We start from the raw sequence: 18,483 nt of genomic DNA, 5'->3' as shown, positions 1-18,483 counted from the left end.
CTTTCAAGCACAGAGAAAGTGGCCTGACCTCAAAAAGAGAGATGTGATCTCAGACCCACCCTAGTGGCTCCGAGGAGATCTCAGCTACTCCTATATTTCAGGTGTCAGAGCTCCAACACTGGCGGGGAAGAGAGACAGATTGCTGGGCAGTCTTTGGGTGTACTGGGAGCAGCTCAGAGTCCACAAGTCCCAAAACCCTTTAAAACCTTTTTAGTCCTAAGACACACCCTCAGCAATGGGGCGGAGGGAGGGAAAGAGATTTATTCCAGTTTCTGGAGCTGGTTATATACTTTACCTCTCACTACTAGCAGGGGGAGAGAAGGGACACAAACACACACACACACACACACACACACACACACACACACACACACAGATATCCTGCTTCTTCCATTCTTCTTCCTTACCAAACTTGTGCCAGTACGGCTTTGGACATATCAGAGGCTCCAACACTAGAAAACTCTGAATCTAGAGTTAGGTATACCATGTTAATAGTATAACACCTTTTTTAAGTCATTATACAATAAAAAAGTATTGGGAGAAAATATTGGAAACAGCTCTGTATCAAGATTTGAAGAGCAATTTGCTTTAAAGCAAGTTGATTTGACTGAACTTATGTCAACGGAAGGATCTGATTATGAATTGTATGTCTCACATTGTGAAATAAAGCATTTTAAAAAAAAGATTTGAAGAACAATTATTGAATTCTAGTAATTTACTGGCAACTAGAGTAATGCTCAGAAGAAAACTTGGATTTGTCTCATTTACGCTGAAATCTTAAACATGCTTACAAGGAAGTAAGCCTTACTAATATAGTGGCACTTATATCTAAGACAACAAGTACAGAATTGTTCTGCACTTCTCTTGAAGAACTAGAGTTAGATTTTACTTTAGCCTAAGAATATCATAAGGGTTCAAAAAAATGACAAGGTAAACTAACCTTATGATATATGTTAAGCAGACTAGTAATTGTTCCCCTCCCCAAGCTTTTCTTTTTTTAAACTCTGCACACCAAGTAGTAGGTAATGCATTTATTTCCATATCTCAGAGTTTATCTTCTGGCTTCACAGCTGTTGTAAAGATCTGAAAAGGTCGCTAGCGATCAGTGGTACTATCATTCACCCACTTTGAATTATTTTCAGATTCATTTAAAATTGTCCTGTAGCTAGTTAATTTAACACAAGCAATTCTGTCTTGTCTGTATCTCAAAATGTTTAAATTTTCAACTGGAAACACCAAGTGCAGGCAAGTTTTTCTTGGGATCTATGGAAAAATATTTGGCAGACTTTGCTAATCATTTGCTCTACAGCTTTCTTTGAGTTAATTGTTTGCTAATGCTATTAAGAAGTGTGCACTGGAGGGCAGCATTTGGGTTGTTAATACAGTGGCATTCACTCATCCAGAATACCACTGTCCCATATACCATTGTATTCAAGGACACATGGTTAATTATCACTTAAGCATGAGTCACCACTTTTATGTTTTTCAGAACCTTTTTGGGAGTTCCCAGGATGCACCTACAGTCTGTTTTAGGTGCCCTGCCTATGTAATATTAACACACTCTCAAAACCACTACAGATTCCTTCCATGACACCAAATGACACTTTGGCTATCATGGTACTCAAAGCACACAAATCCTGTTTAGTTTGAAAGCATGTAAGCCAAACTAAACACCTGGTGTGTACATGTTCTACAAAGCATATGCAAGAAAAAAAAAAACCCTGCACCTTTCACTGTAGTCTCAAATGGAACTAAATTGGATATGAGATGACAAGCAAGTAATACAGTGAACCCAGTTTTGGGTCCAAATCTCTGTTTAATCATAGAACTCATTGGATAGTCTTGGGTCATTCCCCATCACTTAGCCTAACTTTCCTCATAGGGCCATTTTGAATATAAAAAGAAATAACTGCCATCAAGCTCCTTATAGGAAAGACAGGATAGTGACACGGTATGGTATATTAATACGTTAGCAAAACTGCAAAATGAATTTTGCATAATTTCATCTGTTCACAAGACTGTTATTTTAAAGACTGGATTTCTTTTTAGCAAGGTTAAGAATTACAGAGGTGGAAAGGACAAAGAAGTAGCAGAGACATCTGATGCTTCTGTCTTGGGACAGGGAACAGCAGCCCAGTGAGAGGCTAGAATGACTCCAGAATTCCCCACTCCTCATCCCAAAATGTTTACCAGCCTTCTTCTGGCTTCCTAGCATGCACAGACACAGGCCATTCATTCCCACACTGCTGTTTTGTACAGATTGTAAATACATGACTCTCTATTATTATTCATGAAGTTGTCTTTGTATTTCTCCAGTAGCAAAATGGCAAATGACGGGCAAGGAGCATGTGATGTCTGTCATTTGTGGAATACTGATAGGCTCTAACAGCAGATATGATGCACAGTGAGAAGTGACTTAGGCGCGTTCCAGACGGGCCCTATGGGGTGCCATCGTTACACGCGAGGGGCACCGCTTCCTGATGCGCCTTGCCCCTCGCACGTAACTACTATGTCAAAATGGCGCCGCCGCATACAGATGGGCACCGCCATTTTGACATCGTGGACGCACAGCGTACGGACGTCATGCACGCACAGCGTACGGATGTCATGCACCGGAAGTGGCGATGCGAGTGCGCGCCTTGCGGCACCTCTTCCAGGGCACAGGAAGAAGCACCATTTTGGCACTTCTTTGTTGCTGCGCCCAGGAACCACGCGGTTTGGCTGCTGCGGTTCCCGGACGCAGCAACCGGCAGCAGTGCGAGACCGACCATTTTGGGCGGTCTGTAACGCGCCTTTGTGTCATGAGTAGTGGGTATTTTCTTTCTCTTCAGTTCAGTACTGCCCTCATGAGCAGCATGCTTTCCCCAAATGGATGAACACCAGCCATTCATTTACACAGGAACCATAGGTTCTCAGGAACACAATTGAATTTTTGTTAACACAATTCCTTGTCTCTTGTGACTCCAATGTTCAGAATGATACCTCTTCAGCACAGGCAGAGAAAGAAAGTGCACACTCACATCTTATAGGCCCGGTACATACCTTGGATTCTGTCCAGGCTGGCGGTGGCCTTTTTTCCGCTGGAGGGAAGCTGCAGCTGGCAAACCATGTGGCTTCCCGCCGGTGGAAAAAAAACCCGTGAAAAGCGGGTTCTTCTAAAGCTGTGGCAGCAGTGTTACGTAACCTCCGCATGGCGCTGTGTGGATGCTGCAAGGCGCTTATGTAACAATGGCGGCAGCCATGTATATAGGGCATCGCCATTGTTACACCCTTGTCACCTGCTAGGGTTGCAGGGCATGTGGGCGCTCCGCCCCGAGGCAATCCTAACACGTGGCAAGGGCGTCACAAAGGGCCCGTATGTACTGTATGTTACATAGATAACATGTAATTCCTCCTCCTCTGTGATTTATAAATTAACTTCTATGACTGCAAACAACAGTGTTGAGTGGAGCACCTGTCATTTAGGAGCTTCTTGCTTGACTGTATCATCACACTGTGACTAAATAGACAATAAACAAGACGATCCATGATGCTCTGGGAAACAAGCCTAGGAATGTCCTGCTTCTTTATGTCTATTTTGTAGTCACTTGTAGCCCCTTATTATACACCAAACTTTGCCCAGGAGCATGTGTGCTGTACAATTTTTAATTCACCATAAACTACCACAAGCAGACTCTTATTATTCTAGAGCAGAAGCAGTGCAGTAGAACCAAGTGGTAGTCAGACGCTTATAATTCCTTCTTAAGTGGGAAGGAAGAAGGAAACAGTTTGCTCTGAAACAAGCTAGTAATGATTTCTGAAACATCTACTAATGGTGTTGTTCAAACTAGGTTGCTTTCTTTTGTGCTGATTATGGCCTGATCACCAACAGACAACAGTGGTACCAATAAACAGCTGGTTAAGTCGAGACCTTAGCAGAGGTCATACCCTCTTGTTAGGATTGGAGGCTGAACCTTGCTTGACCTGGGAGAGGGTTTGACCCCTCTTCTGGATATGTGGGATGCCATGCTTTTCACACTACTGTCCTGGAAAGGTAGAAAATGCCACAGCATCTATTAAGAGCTACCTAAATGCTTATTAAGCATTTGTGATCATTTCTGAAATATGGCCAACAGGGGACTTGTTAAACTATCCATCAGTGCCTATTTCCTATCCCTGAAAGTAAATATTTACTCTGTAAATAAACACAAGAAGAGAAGACATATGATCTATAATGCAGTTTTGTCTCCATTTGACCTTATTAGTCAATTAAAGCATAGACAATATGCCTTCAGGAACCAAATGTGTCCGGCTCATGCTTCCAGAAGCCCCAGTCTAATTCAATTCAGTCTCCATTGCTTCATTCAGATTCTCTCATATTAAAAGCCCGATTGCATTTCCGGTGACATTAGCAGAATAAACCAGAACTTAAATGGATATAAATGAGATTCTAGAATATGAGCCCACAATTTCCCCAAGCTGTTATCTTTTAAGAAGTAGCCAGGGTTCTTCAAGGTTCTCACCAAATTGCTGAAGCAATTTAATAAAAGCTTGGTTTTGACTGGATGTTGATGGGATTGTAAGATACAAGGCTCAGCTATTCATTGCAGCAGATATAATAACTATGAAACACTGTCTAGGGTGACCTCATGGAAAAACATTGCAATTTCGTTTGAGACAAGTACTTAATATACATATCTCCGTTTGGACTGGTTTGTTCTGCTCTGTTGAAATATTTTTACCACTGTAATTTTTCAATTTGTTTTCAGACTTGGCAATGAATGAAAGTTAAATTGGAAAGATGGAGCAAAATGATGAGATGCATGATCCCCATCCCATTTACAGTGCTTTTGCATTGCTTTCTCTTCAAAATATTCTGCAATAGCTTCCTTCATCTCTAAATGCAGAATGAAGGAGCCAGGCTTTGCCATCATACAAAACTGAATAAAGTCCCTGGATGTCAAGATATTAGATATATACTTAGACTTTGGTTTCACAATAATTTTAGATATCATGGGGAAAAATACAAACCCTACCCATTAAGATAGCAAAGATACTTCTATGGCTGGATAGAGTGTTTCCTCTTTCCTGTGAAGAGGGGTGGGGAATGTACCACAAAATGAGAGACAGAGAGATATCACTTTCTGCCCTAGAACCCCTCTGAGAGAGAGAGCTGCAAATGACCAGAGTGCACCAGACCATATGGGTTGTCCCCTGGCCACATTCAGACAAAGGATGCTCAATGACATTGGATAAATACCATACTGCAGCCTTTTTAAAAAAAATCTCTCTCTCTCTTTTTTAAAAAAATGTTTTTAACTAATACTACCCTACCATATACACAAAGAGATGTAGCCACAATTTTGCCATGTTCTCTCCCAGTCTCTTTTTGGGCCCAATAGAGGCCTTTATTTAACTAGGATTTTATTTATATATCTATTCACTGGATTTACATCCCATCTTTCTCCCAAAATGGGATTCAAGGTGGCTTACAATAATTTAAAAATGCTAGAGAAGATATATTTATAACAAAAAAAAATAAAATAATTAGGTAATGCTAATAATAAAACATAATAGTTAAAAACACAGCATAGTTAAAACCATTTTTTAAAAAAGTAAATAATGTTAAAACATTAAAAACAGCACACCAATGATATACATACATTACATAAGGACTTTATCATACTGGCAAAAAAGATGGGAGCATAGCAGGATGCTCAAGTCAATATCACGCTATAACATCATGATTATCACGCAACATCGTGCGATGTCATGATTATCCCGTGATTATACTGTGAATAAAGAGGAATTCTAATTTTTACTCATGGAAAATCCTGTGGATAAAAAGTAGTGATAGAATTCCTCTTTATTCACAGGATTATTGCAACATCATGCGACGTCATGTGATAATCATCGCATTATCGCTCAATACTGAGGGGAGCATCCTGCTATGTTCCTGTCTTTTTTGCCCTTGTGATAAAATTCTAAGTAAGATTCACACACAAAAAGCCTGCATAATAAGAATGGTGCCATTTTTATTACAAACTATAAAAATAAGTTAGTGGTGCCATTTTTAAATCACTCCCCCCAACAAAATGTGAGGAGTTTGGGTGTCTGAAAATCAACCTTGAAGGGCTGCGTGCAGTCCACAGGTTTCATGTTTTCCACTTCTGCTTACACTCTCCACTCCAATTTCTGGATGATTCTATCTCCTGTAGCTCTGGGTTCTGACCCAAATTATATGCTTTCCTAGATCAACATGTAGTGAATAAAAGCCTAAATCAACACACTGAATCAATGGACAAAGTCAACCTTTATTAAAATTCTACTGAAAATTCTACAATTCCCGTAGGTTAATCTGGTGGGAACTAGGAAGAGGCCATCTCAATGGCTGCCTCCAGGCTTCCAGAGCCTGGCAGTCTCCTTTATTTCTTTTAGCAGACATATAATGACTTTTCTGTTCAGACAGGCATTTGATGATTGATTATATCAGGCCTGTCTCCTATAAACAACACTCTGGATGTTGCTAATTGTGCTAGAGTGTGTATGTGTACGCATATATTTAATTATGTATGTTTTAATCTGGTTTTAATTTTTTATTGTTTCATCTCATTTTAATTTTTATATCTTGTGAAATTTTAGCAATTAATTTTTTTAATTTGTTGCTAGCTGCTTTGAGCCCTGAACTGGGAAGAAGGCAGGATAGAAATAGATAACAACATCAACAACAGCGACAACAAAACTGATTAAACAGGGACTAAATAGGATTTAGTCCCATTCATCAAGTGCTTTTAACTGACCAAATATCATTAAACTATAGTATGTAGTCCTGTACAGCACTTCCCACGCCTGGATGCAACTGATAGTAACACTGGCCAGGATTGCTCAGAGGGCTATTTGGTGGAAGGCTGGAAATATACATGTCATGGATAAATAAACAGTAGAACCTAAGGGATCCAAACTTATCTTAAGAGATCCAGTATATAAGTGGAAAGATGAGCCTAAACCCACATGTTACTGCCAGTTAGTGTAGACCTACTGAATCAACTGATGTTTTTTTGTGGGTTTTTCAGGCTATGTGGCCACGTTCTAATCTAGAGGATTTTCTTCCTTAACTGAATCAACTGAGTTTTTATAAACATATTGTCTATTCTAGCTGGGACTAACACTTGGATTTAGACCAAGGTTGAAAGTCAGAAATATTTTTACTGCTCATTAACCTTGGAGTATGTGTATATACTCAAAATGTTTTGGCAAAAAACAATGCTTTTGCCACCATGTTGATACCAGTTTAAGATCATAAAAATGCTTCCCTGTGCACTGAAGAGAAAGATCAGTTTCATCTGCAACATGTTTTTGCACATTCAGAACAATTTGGCCCAACACCTAGATCAACAGCAATAATATTTGGCAACACAATGACAGTTAATACACTACTTAGCTCTGAAACAATGCCTAGTTTACTATTTCTCTTGGAATCCATCCTAAAATTGAACCCCCCCCACAAAACCCTGAAGGATGATACTTGCATGAGAAAGGTATGAGTGTATGTGTGTATGTATGCATGCAGAGTGGTACATTCTGGCAAATTGTTTATCAAAGGAAGTCCAAATGTGCCTACTTCAAACTATCAAAGAAATGCTAAACAAATATGACAATCCAACCAATAGATGACATTAACAAATGCCTTCCTGGCTATAGATGCAATTACTGTCAACTGACACTAGCAAAAAACCAGTGCCCTAGCCAATCCATTGGGGAATTGAGAATTGGCTACTGGCGGTAGTTAATGTTCCTTCACTCCTCTTAATTCTGTTACTTCAGACAATCTCATCCATTGCTGCTGGGCAAGAACAAATCTGGAGGCAATGTTCTTATTTGTCATGGAAGGAATCCTCCCCTTGGTCTCTGGGAACCACTTTCAAATACTGTGGGATGCTACCACTGGCCACTGCATTTAATGCTAATCCTCTGAGCATGAAAATGGCTTCTTTGTTTATGCCTGTATGTTTGACAAGAAACATTAGCAGACACCGACATTTTCTGGATATGCAAAATAGTACTGAGGGCTGCTCCCAAAATGGTGGCAAACATTCTCATATATGGCTGCTAACATCCAGGATAAATTGTTCAGGCATTCAAATTCCCAAGTTATCTAAACTAAAGCTAAAACACACAACTCTTCCAATTCTTGCAAGAGGCACCCCTCTGATTTTTTCCCCAATATACTTTATTTAAAACCAATTATAACTCAGTACTGAATACTAGGCTTCAAGTAGTGCCATTTGCTTCAGCATTTGACACCTATGAATAATGGGATATACTAAAAATGGTAAGAAAGCTTAAGCTCTCTGGCATGTAATAATGCTGCATTCCACTCTGTCTTCCATCACTGCAGCAGATCAATAAATTAGGGATTATTTGAGACTCTGAGCTCCCTGCTGTTGTCTGACAAATCAGATCTACAAATGTTTCTGGCAATCATCCATCCAATAATGTTTCTTTAAAGAATGTGCTTACCTTTCTTGGTTTCACTTTGTCATGGTAGTCATACTGAAAGATCCCCTTGTAGCTAAGTCCTAACCACCAAGGAATTCCTTGCTTGTCCTAGGCAAGGAAAAACATACAAGAGTCAATATTATTTTGAAAGAGTTTTAGTAAGGAAATATAACAAAAGGACAAAGGGCATTATCATTTCCTGCCTCTCAAAAAATAATTCAACAAATTTGATTTATCTCCCACAGTCCTGATTATAATTTCTTTGATCACTGGAACATCTTTTAATATAGATGGTTTCCATGCTAATCATTGTGACAGGAATCATCTTACTTTGCTCACTCTTGACTATGAATCCATATATGTGAGGCTCTTCTAGAAAGGTGGACTCATTAGAAATCAAAAGATATTATGCATCTGCTCTCCTTAACTGATTTTATGTGGTAAGAAAAAGCAAGAAGAGGATGTTGGGGGAGAGGAGGATAATTGCAAAGGTAAGTCATTGAGAACTGGACCCATCCTTCCTAAAGAATGTTCCTGAATGAATAACTGTGATTGTCCAATAAAAAGCCTCCAAGCATCCAAGGTTGTTAGCATCTGCTATTTCCAAGTCCCCCCCCCCACTTCCGATTTATGGCTATTTTTAAATGGAACTGGACTGCCAGCAGAGCCAGCCTTACTATCTGGCTGAGAACAATATCACATGGGAGGCTTACAGTGTATAAATCGTCATTAAATAGTCAGAAATCATGCAAAACCTGTGATCGGCGTTCACACTGCTGCGTGCTTCTCCCATCAGTAAAGTGTAGGCGTCATTGCTCACTTGGAAGATCCTGTTATTGCCAAATGGCAGCTCCAGGGATGCTTTACTCGTGGGATTTTAGTGAGTGCCGATGCCTCCACTAGGATTTACTGATGGGAGAAGCGTGCAGCAGTGTGAACGCAGATCATGGGTTTTGCATGATTTCTGACAATTCAGTGGCGATTTACACATAGTAAGCCTCCCGTGTGATATTCTCCAAAGTAAGGTAATTGTCTCAGGCCACTGATATTAGGTGCCATGCTTGTGGGCTGTGGTTACATAGTCTGTCCTGCATCCTGTAAACTAAGCTGCTATGTTCATGTGAACTAGAAAGTACAGTTCTGCTATCAGTGCTGAAGAAAAGTTCAGCTTACTGACTGATAAGCTACTGTACATGGGGCAAGGAATCCACCATGTCCCTTGCCTCAGGAAACAAAATGTGCTTCTTCAGTAACAAGTGCCAAATTACGTCTGTACAATCCCCTTACCTAAGGCAACACCTAAAATCACTTCAATGTTGTTAGCGTAAAGACTGCCTACAAACTCTCTGCCTTCTACTCACAAAAGGGCCTGTGAAGTTTGAACTGGAAAGATAAAGTTCTGAATTTTCATGGAGTGGATTGTGTTTTCAAACTGGAGTATCAAAATTTATTGCTTGTTATTACTTATTCCTGTTCCCAGAAAGCTTATAGGCTATTCAGGAGGAAATCTAATATCTCCAGATCCTTCCTTACCATTATATCTGAAGAGAATGTGCAGACTATGGCATGAAGTTAAAATAAATTCATTCCCCATTCCCCTTCCCTGCCTTTTTTATCTTGCATGGAGAAGAGCTCTAGATGCTGGCACACATTTTTGTGCCTTTTCGGTTCATCTAATGAAAGAAGAGCCGGTGGCGTAGTGGTTTGAACATTGGACTAGGATCCTGGAAACTATGGCTCAAATCCCTGCTCGGCAATGGAAATGCACTGTTTGACTTGGGCAAGTCACACTCTCTAGCCTCAGAAGAAGGCAAAGGCAAAAGTCCACTGAACAAATCTTGCTAAGAAAACCCTGTGATAGGGTTGCCTTAGGGTTGCTATAAATCTGAAATGACTTGAAGACACACAACAATAAAAGGTATTATTGTACCACAATTGGAATTCTGAAATGTGTCTTATGGCCATCATGGCTGCCCCTGTACTTTTTTACAGGGAACCTTGAGGTTTCGAGATTTAAAGAAAAAAAACCCCTGCAAATGCAGGAAGTTTATCAAACGACGTCACAATTTAAGTTAGACTGAAAGCAAAGCAGAGAAAACCGGCAGCTTTTTACATTTGGAACTTCCTGAAAGTAATAAACTGCCAGTTTTCTCTGCTTTGCATTCGGTTTAACTTCGCGTTATTTCACTTTGGGGGTCATCCAGTGTGATAAACTTTCCGCATTTGTGTTTTTTTAAAAAAAAATGGAATCTAGTTTAAATCATGTTTTTCAGCAGGATCTCCCTAGTGTGATAAACTCCAATATTCTTATTCACCAGTTCATCAGAATTGTTCATCGGTAAATTAGATATTTTGGCGTAGTTGTTCAAAAGCCTCCAGAAGGATAATTCTCTTCTAAACCAAGGGCTATATCTTTGATTTAAGGGAAGGATGTTTTTCTCATGTCTTCTTTAAAACCAGAAGTAAACGTCCTCTCACTTCTGATTATAAAATCAACATCAGCAAAAACAATGTCATTTTTGAGGGGGTGTGACCTGCAGTGGGTTCTGGAGGTTGTGAGATGAACCTGGACCTGGACCTGAGTAACTTTACCTGATCTATTTTATACCAATGACATGAGAATTTAATTTCACTGAATATTAATAGCAACGTCAAATTTAAAAAGTAACTCAGAAACATCAAAGCACCAGGTTTCCAGTGCAAACTGCAACAAACCAATCTACTCAAGCTGCAATTCAAAGATAATTAAAAACTTTAGTCCCAGTAAGTTAAACCATTAACATTTATATTGAAATGATCTTTCTCTTATATATTTTAATGAAATCATTATATCTATTAGTTTATCTTACAGAAAATTGTTAATAAGGATAATTATTTTGTTGTAATTGTTCATTGCCAGTACATTTAACTGAATATTTTCCAGTTATCACCTACCTTAACTGCATAATAGTGGACACCATATGTTGGAAGGGATTCTACAATGCTCATGTAACTGTGGAAATAAACATTTAAAAAGCGAGTCAAAGACAGAAATAGCAAAACATTATGTAAACACAATAGATTCATAAAGCTGAGTGCCCTTTCTAGGGAGTGTACGTACTAAAAAGGGATTCTTTAAAACTTGAACAGTGTGAGTGAATACATATAACTGGATGTTATAAAAACGTTTTATTTGTGTTAATCTTGATGGAAAGTACCACAGTTGTTAGACCAATTGGTAGATATTTTAAAAGGGAGTTGAAGATCTCATTAAGTTTCACTTGAATATTCCAGCAATATTAACCACCATTTTGGCTTTTTAAATATCAAAATGCTTGTTTATTTTGTAGTAATGTGTTATTTACTAGAGTGCCTTTCAAAAGATTTCGATTGAAATCTAAATCAAATATAAAATGAACATGTCTAGGGGAGTATTAGTCTGAAAGGGTTTAGGCAAAAACATTGGTTTTCAAGCATTCCATTTTCCAGGAACTATGTACATGCTGAACCTTAGACTACGCATTTCAAAATCTCTGTAAACTGCAGAATATGTTTTAGTGTACATGTTAATTTTTTGTTTGGATCTCACTATTGCCTTGCTTCAACTGAATGCACACTTTTGAATACATTCATTATTCATCTGAAACTCTAGATTGTAGACAAAGACTAGTACTGTAAAAGCAGTAAAATTAACCAGACTTGTCCATTATTGTTGATATTATAATTAAGAACCCATGAAAAACTTCTGAAGGCTGTTAGTATGTCCTGGAATATAGTTTGAAAATGTTGCCTAAATACACACACACTGCTACAGGTAAAATTACATGTAGAATTTACCATCCTAAATGTATGCCCTGGTGGCGCAGTGGGTAAATGCCTGTACTGCAGCCATTCACTCGAAACCACAAGGTTGTAAGTTCAAGACCAGCAAAAGGGCCCAAGCTCGACTCAGGCTTGCATCGTTCCGAGGTCGCTAAAATGAGTACCCAGACTGTTGGGGGCAAATTAGCTTACTTGCTAATTAGCTTACTTGCTGTTCACCGCTATGATCTTTGGAATAGCGGTATATAAATAAAACAAATTATTATTATTAATTATTATTATTATGCTACATATATATCCAAGAGACAAAGGTCATCACAGTACAGAATTTCCCTTTCCCAACTTACTTGACAATGGCTTGGCCTCTCGTCTGTCCATTTAGCTTCTTGTAATGTTCAATAACTCGATCCTCACTTTGAAGGAGAGAAACAGAATCTTATTACCTTTAGCAGCTGAAAAAATAGCGAAGGACCTCCACTGTAGAAGAGGTGTCTCATAAAACGGTGGTAACAAACACCAGAAACTAAAAGATGTCTACAAATACTAAACAATAGACAGCAGAAAATCACAGCTAGTAAATGAATGAATGCATTGTTTATTTTACACACACACACACACACACACACACACACACACACACCAGAGCAGCAGCAGCTGCTGGAGAAACGCAGGAAAACCTGAAGACAGTATCAAAAACTACACAAACTGTAGTGCTTTTCAAATGATATGATAAGGGAAAATGTCTTATAAAGCAATGACTTGGAATCCACATTCTATGCTGAGAATCCTATCCTAAGAAAACCCTATGGAATTTATGGGTTTACAAGTTAACAGGCAACTTGAAGGTGTGCACATGCACACACACTCCATTGGAAGCAAAGTTATTGCCTTATGCTGAAAGTGTCATGGTTAATCTCTTAGCACACCCAGTTATGATGTAAAGGTGGCCGTTCTTGAACAAAAACACTTCAAATACAGATTCCAGTGGGAAACAGCTGAACAATCATTCATTCATCTCCTGTGGCTTGGGTCAAGAGCCTTTTATCTCACTACAGCTCATCAGTACAGGCAGGGAATGGCTGTATTACTGGCTAACATAGATGTTTGTTGTATAGCCACTGTGTAGGCAATTCTCACTGTCTGTAATTTTTGCTTTTCATTTCCCAGTAGCCCTTTAGATTAAAATGCCTCCCAAGAGTTCATCAACCACACGGGTGGGGAAAGTCCAGTCTGTGAGCGGAACCTAGACCCTACAGCTCCAACCTGCAAAGCCACTCATTTTACTTCCCCTTAAAAATGGTAATATAGCAGCTGTACTAGGACTTCCAAGGTTTCCTGGTTAAGTGTTTTAACTGCCCCAGTTTATCACTAAATTTACATACAAAAACATCTTGTACCACCTTGGAATATGACTTAATTTGAAGAAATAGTCCCTGGCCGAGGATATGGGTAATCCTTCCAATGCAGGGACAGAGGGGAGAGAATAAATAATGATCCCCAAATTACAAAATGAAAATTATATTCCCTTGCTGTCATCAAAATACAAGACTGAAAAACATTTAAAGTAACAGCAGATAAAGAGAACTTCCTGCCACAGCTGGGCTTGGATCCTGATGCTTTGAAAAGCAACAAGAACAAGTCACTAGCAGCAAAGCTGACCAGCCTGTCTCAGCTGTATCAAACAACATTTCCACAAATTAATTCATATTTGCACTGATGAAAGAAAAAGGAGAGACAGATGTGGGGACTTGACCTTAAGGCATTCCAATTTTAAGTGCATGTTGCCATATCATCTAATCTGCCAGCACATTTAATTCTCAGGTTATGCTGAGGAGAAAATATTACAATGTACAGCACTATTATGAGGCTATTTGCAAAGCACTACATTTAGTTATTTATATAACTTTTAAAACCCAATCTGTGCATTACAACACCCCCTGCAAAAGACCCAAATCTCACAGCAACTAATGAGCATCATTGAAACCAAATTAGAAATGATTTAAAAGTAAATTACAACAATAAAGCCAATGAACACATCACAATAAAAAGTAATCCAGTTTAAAAGACCATTTTGAAGTGGTGACTTCACACATCTCCTAAAAGCAGCAAGGATTAGAAATTATCACAACTCTGAAGAGAGCACATTACACAGTGTGTGAGGAACACAGGAGAATGTCCTCTTCTATATGTACATCATATGGCCTCAACAGGAGATGATACTCTCAAGAGGATCTCTCCTGAAGATCTTGACATCTGGACAGTGCACCATGAGATCTGCAGTCTAGAAAGGCTAAAACCAACACTTTGAACTAGACCCCTAAAGCAACAAACAACCAATCTTACAATATCGGGACATACAAACTTGATATCATGCCCCAGCTAGCAGCTTAGTTGCTACATATTGTACCAACCTAAACCAGGGACAATTGTCAGCACCAGCACTGCAGTAGGCAAGACATGCAATAAGCAAAATAGGTAGTGGGTGGCATCTGCAGTGGATCTAGTGACCTATTTCCTGACCTGGATTCAGGGGGACTGTCAAAAAATACCCCCCCATTGGAAATGGGTGGAAATTCATTTCTAAGTTTTGTTGGTTTAAAAACACACATAGGTATTTTCTAATGTTAAACAATGTAGGCCTGCTCTACAACCTGTTTAAAAGGAGAACAACCTCTCCGGGAGGCTTTTAAAGTGGGCAGTTCACCCCTTGTCAGGGGCCAGAAAAGCAGCTGTCTAGATAGTCTCAAAGGGTTTAATGCCACAAAAACAGCTGGTGAGAGATTTCATGTTGCCCCACAGCCTCACTTTGCCCTGAGATATGCCAAGTCAGGTTGACTGAGGAAAGTTCACAGTAGACACATGTAAGAGGTTGGCATTCTACGATCATGTGCCTATGAACCTTTATAGCAAAAATGCAGTATATTTGGGGGGGGAAGGATCAGACCTGCTTGTATCATTCTCTCTCTCTCTCTCTCTTAACTGTTTATTCAATCAACTTTTATACCACTTCCCATATCTAATAATATATTGAAGTGGCTGCAGGCTTTTACACAGGACTAATAGAATGGTTCAGCCTTGGGAATTGCTCTTTATCTCTCCTTGGCATATGCAGTGGGTTTAGATGAAATACTAAACCTCAGTTCTCACTGTGGTAGGATAAGGCTCACATGAATGAATGGTTTTCTGTACAAAAGAAAAAGAAATCCCCGGGGAATGTAATTGTGGAGGTGGGGTTTGTTGAGGAATCTTTGACTAAGCATTCTCAACAATCTGACAAAAATCCCCTAAAGTCTTTCTGGAGGTGGTGGTGGTGGGCAACAGAGCTATTAAACTGTTGGGAAACCATAATAAATATATAATGAATATATAGACATAGCAGTCTTGGAATTTCTCCCATATAAATGAGTAAATGGTATTGAATGAATGGTATTGAAAAGTTACCAGTAAGCAAGAGATGGATGCTCCTTGAGTGCTTGCGTTGGAAGAGCTGGAAGTTTCTTTAAGTCAGTCCTTACAATTTCATTGCTGGAAAAGACCAAATTAAAAAAAAAGGAAATTTAGTTACAAGAAATTAACCATGAGACTTGCTATGGCTGGCTGACTACTCTGGCCTGAACATCTGTTCTCTCTTAATGAAATGCTGTGGGGCAGCTCCCCCCTGCCCCGCTTCCTTTTATTTATTTTGCATTAGGGAGTGTAGTAACCTTTCCACTATGGCATTAAAATCAGAGCAAAGCTATCACAGATGTCTCAGTTTCTTTTGTCCCCCATTTCATACTACTAGTTCTGAAGGTAAAAACCACAGCTGTGTATTCTCGGGGGGGGAATTATGTGGGAATGTTTGCATAATAGAGGAGGGATGGAAGAGATTCAGATGAAGTCCCCCTGAATTAACTCTCCCCCAAGCACCCCAAAATGTAGATTATTAGAGCATCAGCTTGGTACTCATGTCTTAACAAGTCTCTCTATCCTCTGCTTGTTGTTGTTTGATGGAGAAAATGTGAATCTCAGCACTACAGGACACAACATTCTCTACAATGCTTAGAAAGATTTTTTAAATGATCTAAGTGAATGTATTTGCATTAAAAACCTGCAGTTTGAAGAATTGGGAGCACACTTCTAACTGGTCAGAATGACTGATTGACCAAAACTCACAGAGCTAGCTTCAAGCTTTTTCACTTTGATTTTCAAAACCAAGCAGTTATCACATAGTCCTTATAATGCAGCAACCAAGCCTCTAAATGACATCTGGATACTAGCAGAACTCTTTAAAAATATGGAAAACAGGCCAACATTTGGAGTGTCTGTTTACCTGCTGCACTCACATTTAAGTACAGAGTATGTGTGGGGTTATCAGGATAGCATCTTTGTTGTTGTGTGCCTTCAAGGTCTTTCCCACATTTAGTGACCCTAAAGCAAACCTATCAGGTTTTTTTTCCTGGAGCTGGGAGTATGTGACTTGCCCAATGTCACTCAGTGGGTTCCTACGTCTGAGTGGGGATGGTCTCCAGAATCGTATTCCCACACTACACCAGGCTGATTCTCAGGATAGTATCTATGGAGCTATAAATCATTTGCATGAAAATTTAAGCTAGACCAAAACTGGTAATTAGCAAATATTTACAACACTTGAACAACCACATTCCATACAAAAGTGATAACTGAAGCTGTGATACTATTGGGCATGTGGGGAGGGGAAAAGTGGATTTTAGAGGTATAAAACATTGTTGTTTGAGTATTGTGCAAACATCATATCCCTACAAAGCACTTACTGTATATACTCATGTATAAGTCTAGAAATTTAGGTGAAAATTTGACCCAAAAAAGCCTGAGTTGACTTATCAACATAGAACAATGTGAGTACTGTATTTTAACGTGTGTGTGTGTGTGTGTGTGGTGAAAGGCAAAAGTTTAATCTGCCCTGGAAGCAATGACCCCTTGCCTTTAGTATGTGCACAAACAGTTATGCCTGCTGGAATTTTGTAAGTTCTTTGGCATTGTTTTCCTTTATTTCATCCTTTACATTACATGCACCTAAATTTTACCCTCAGTTTATCCACAGGTCGTATCAAAATCCATAATTTTGGCCCCCATACTTGCCCTTGACTTATATATGAGGTTGACTGTGGAGTATATATGGAAAAGCAATGTGGTTTTTCTCCAACAAACAAAAGACAGATGAATATTGTTTAAAAGGGGGTTTGACAATAATATCCAGATTCCATTCTGATTGTCCTATGGCTAAAATTAACATTTTCAATTATATTGCAATTTACACAACTGTACTTTGTCAGACAGACAAGTCTCCCACCACCTGTAATCTATGCAAATTTTGTTCGGTGTTGCTACTGTGCTTTTGAAAAGCTGGAAAAGCCAGTGTCTACACTCTAACAAGGTAGCTAAATCTTTCTTTGCCTCTTTGACAGAAGAACTTTCCCCAAGCCAGTCAGAGCCAGCACAGGACTCCTTGGTAATTTGCCCAAACCCAGCAGGGGACTGTCTGGGAACCAAGGGGAGGGAGTTTCCAAAGTGGAGGTTTCAAGCCAAAGAGACAACTGTCATACACATGACAAATCTCCTCATGAATAATAGCTCTGGAAGTGTGAAGTGTCAAAGGCACCCTGGAACTGCAAGCAGCAAAAACAAATTATTTTTGTCATTTTTAAGATCCCTGTTATATACCTTTTGTACTACAGAAAAAGTTTTAGAGGCCAATTTTCACACATCATGAAATAAACCTTGGGTTGTTTAAGTCAGGGTTTTCTGTCCATGTGGAAGATGAAAATAGTAACGGGAGCCTGAAGTTTACAGTTCAGGGAGTCAGAAAAAGTTATTCTGAGGACAAAGCAGGGTGTCCAAATTTTTATATCCATATTTTTGTCTAAGTTGCATATAAAATGGGGGAGGTCCTCCTTTTTAAAAATATATATATAACAAAGAGCACAGGTGCATGGAGCAAAACCATCCTTCAGGGTAAAAGCATCTGAGGAAGTAGACTGAAGTTTACAAAAGCTCAAGCTGCCAAATTCTTTCTTGCAGTTAGTCTCAAAGGTGCTACAAGATCTCTCTACTTACTAATTCAACAGACTAACATGGCTATATCTTTGACTCTTCTAGGGGTGTTACTGCAGGGGAGGCTAAGTGAGGGCACTGCACTCCAATAAAATGTCTGCCCCCAGTGACATTTTCCTTTAGCCTCCAAAT

At 39.2% G+C, this 18,483-nt stretch overlaps 1 protein-coding gene across 9 annotated transcripts in view; it reads right to left on the bottom strand.

Annotated features, from left to right (window-relative positions):
* FRMD4A (FERM domain containing 4A) overlaps positions 1 to 18,483 on the bottom strand; it is a 490,170-nt gene that overhangs the window by 69,820 nt on the left and 401,867 nt on the right. For all 9 annotated transcript variants that reach the window (XM_042468233.1, XM_042468234.1, XM_042468232.1 and 6 more), the window contains 4 exons: positions 15,721 to 15,804; positions 12,627 to 12,692; positions 11,413 to 11,470; positions 8,500 to 8,586 (listed from right to left, as the gene is read on the bottom strand). In XM_042468233.1, coding sequence (XP_042324167.1) covers positions 8,500 to 8,586; positions 11,413 to 11,470; positions 12,627 to 12,692; positions 15,721 to 15,804 — 295 coding nt within the window. The remainder of the gene's footprint in view (positions 1 to 8,499; positions 8,587 to 11,412; positions 11,471 to 12,626; positions 12,693 to 15,720; positions 15,805 to 18,483) is intronic.

Source organism: Sceloporus undulatus, chromosome 5, assembly GCF_019175285.1.
Source record: "Sceloporus undulatus isolate JIND9_A2432 ecotype Alabama chromosome 5, SceUnd_v1.1, whole genome shotgun sequence".
NCBI lineage: Eukaryota > Metazoa > Chordata > Lepidosauria > Squamata > Phrynosomatidae > Sceloporus > Sceloporus undulatus.
The sequence above is the reverse complement of the archived record's forward strand: the minus strand, read 5'-3'. Positions and strand labels throughout refer to the sequence as shown.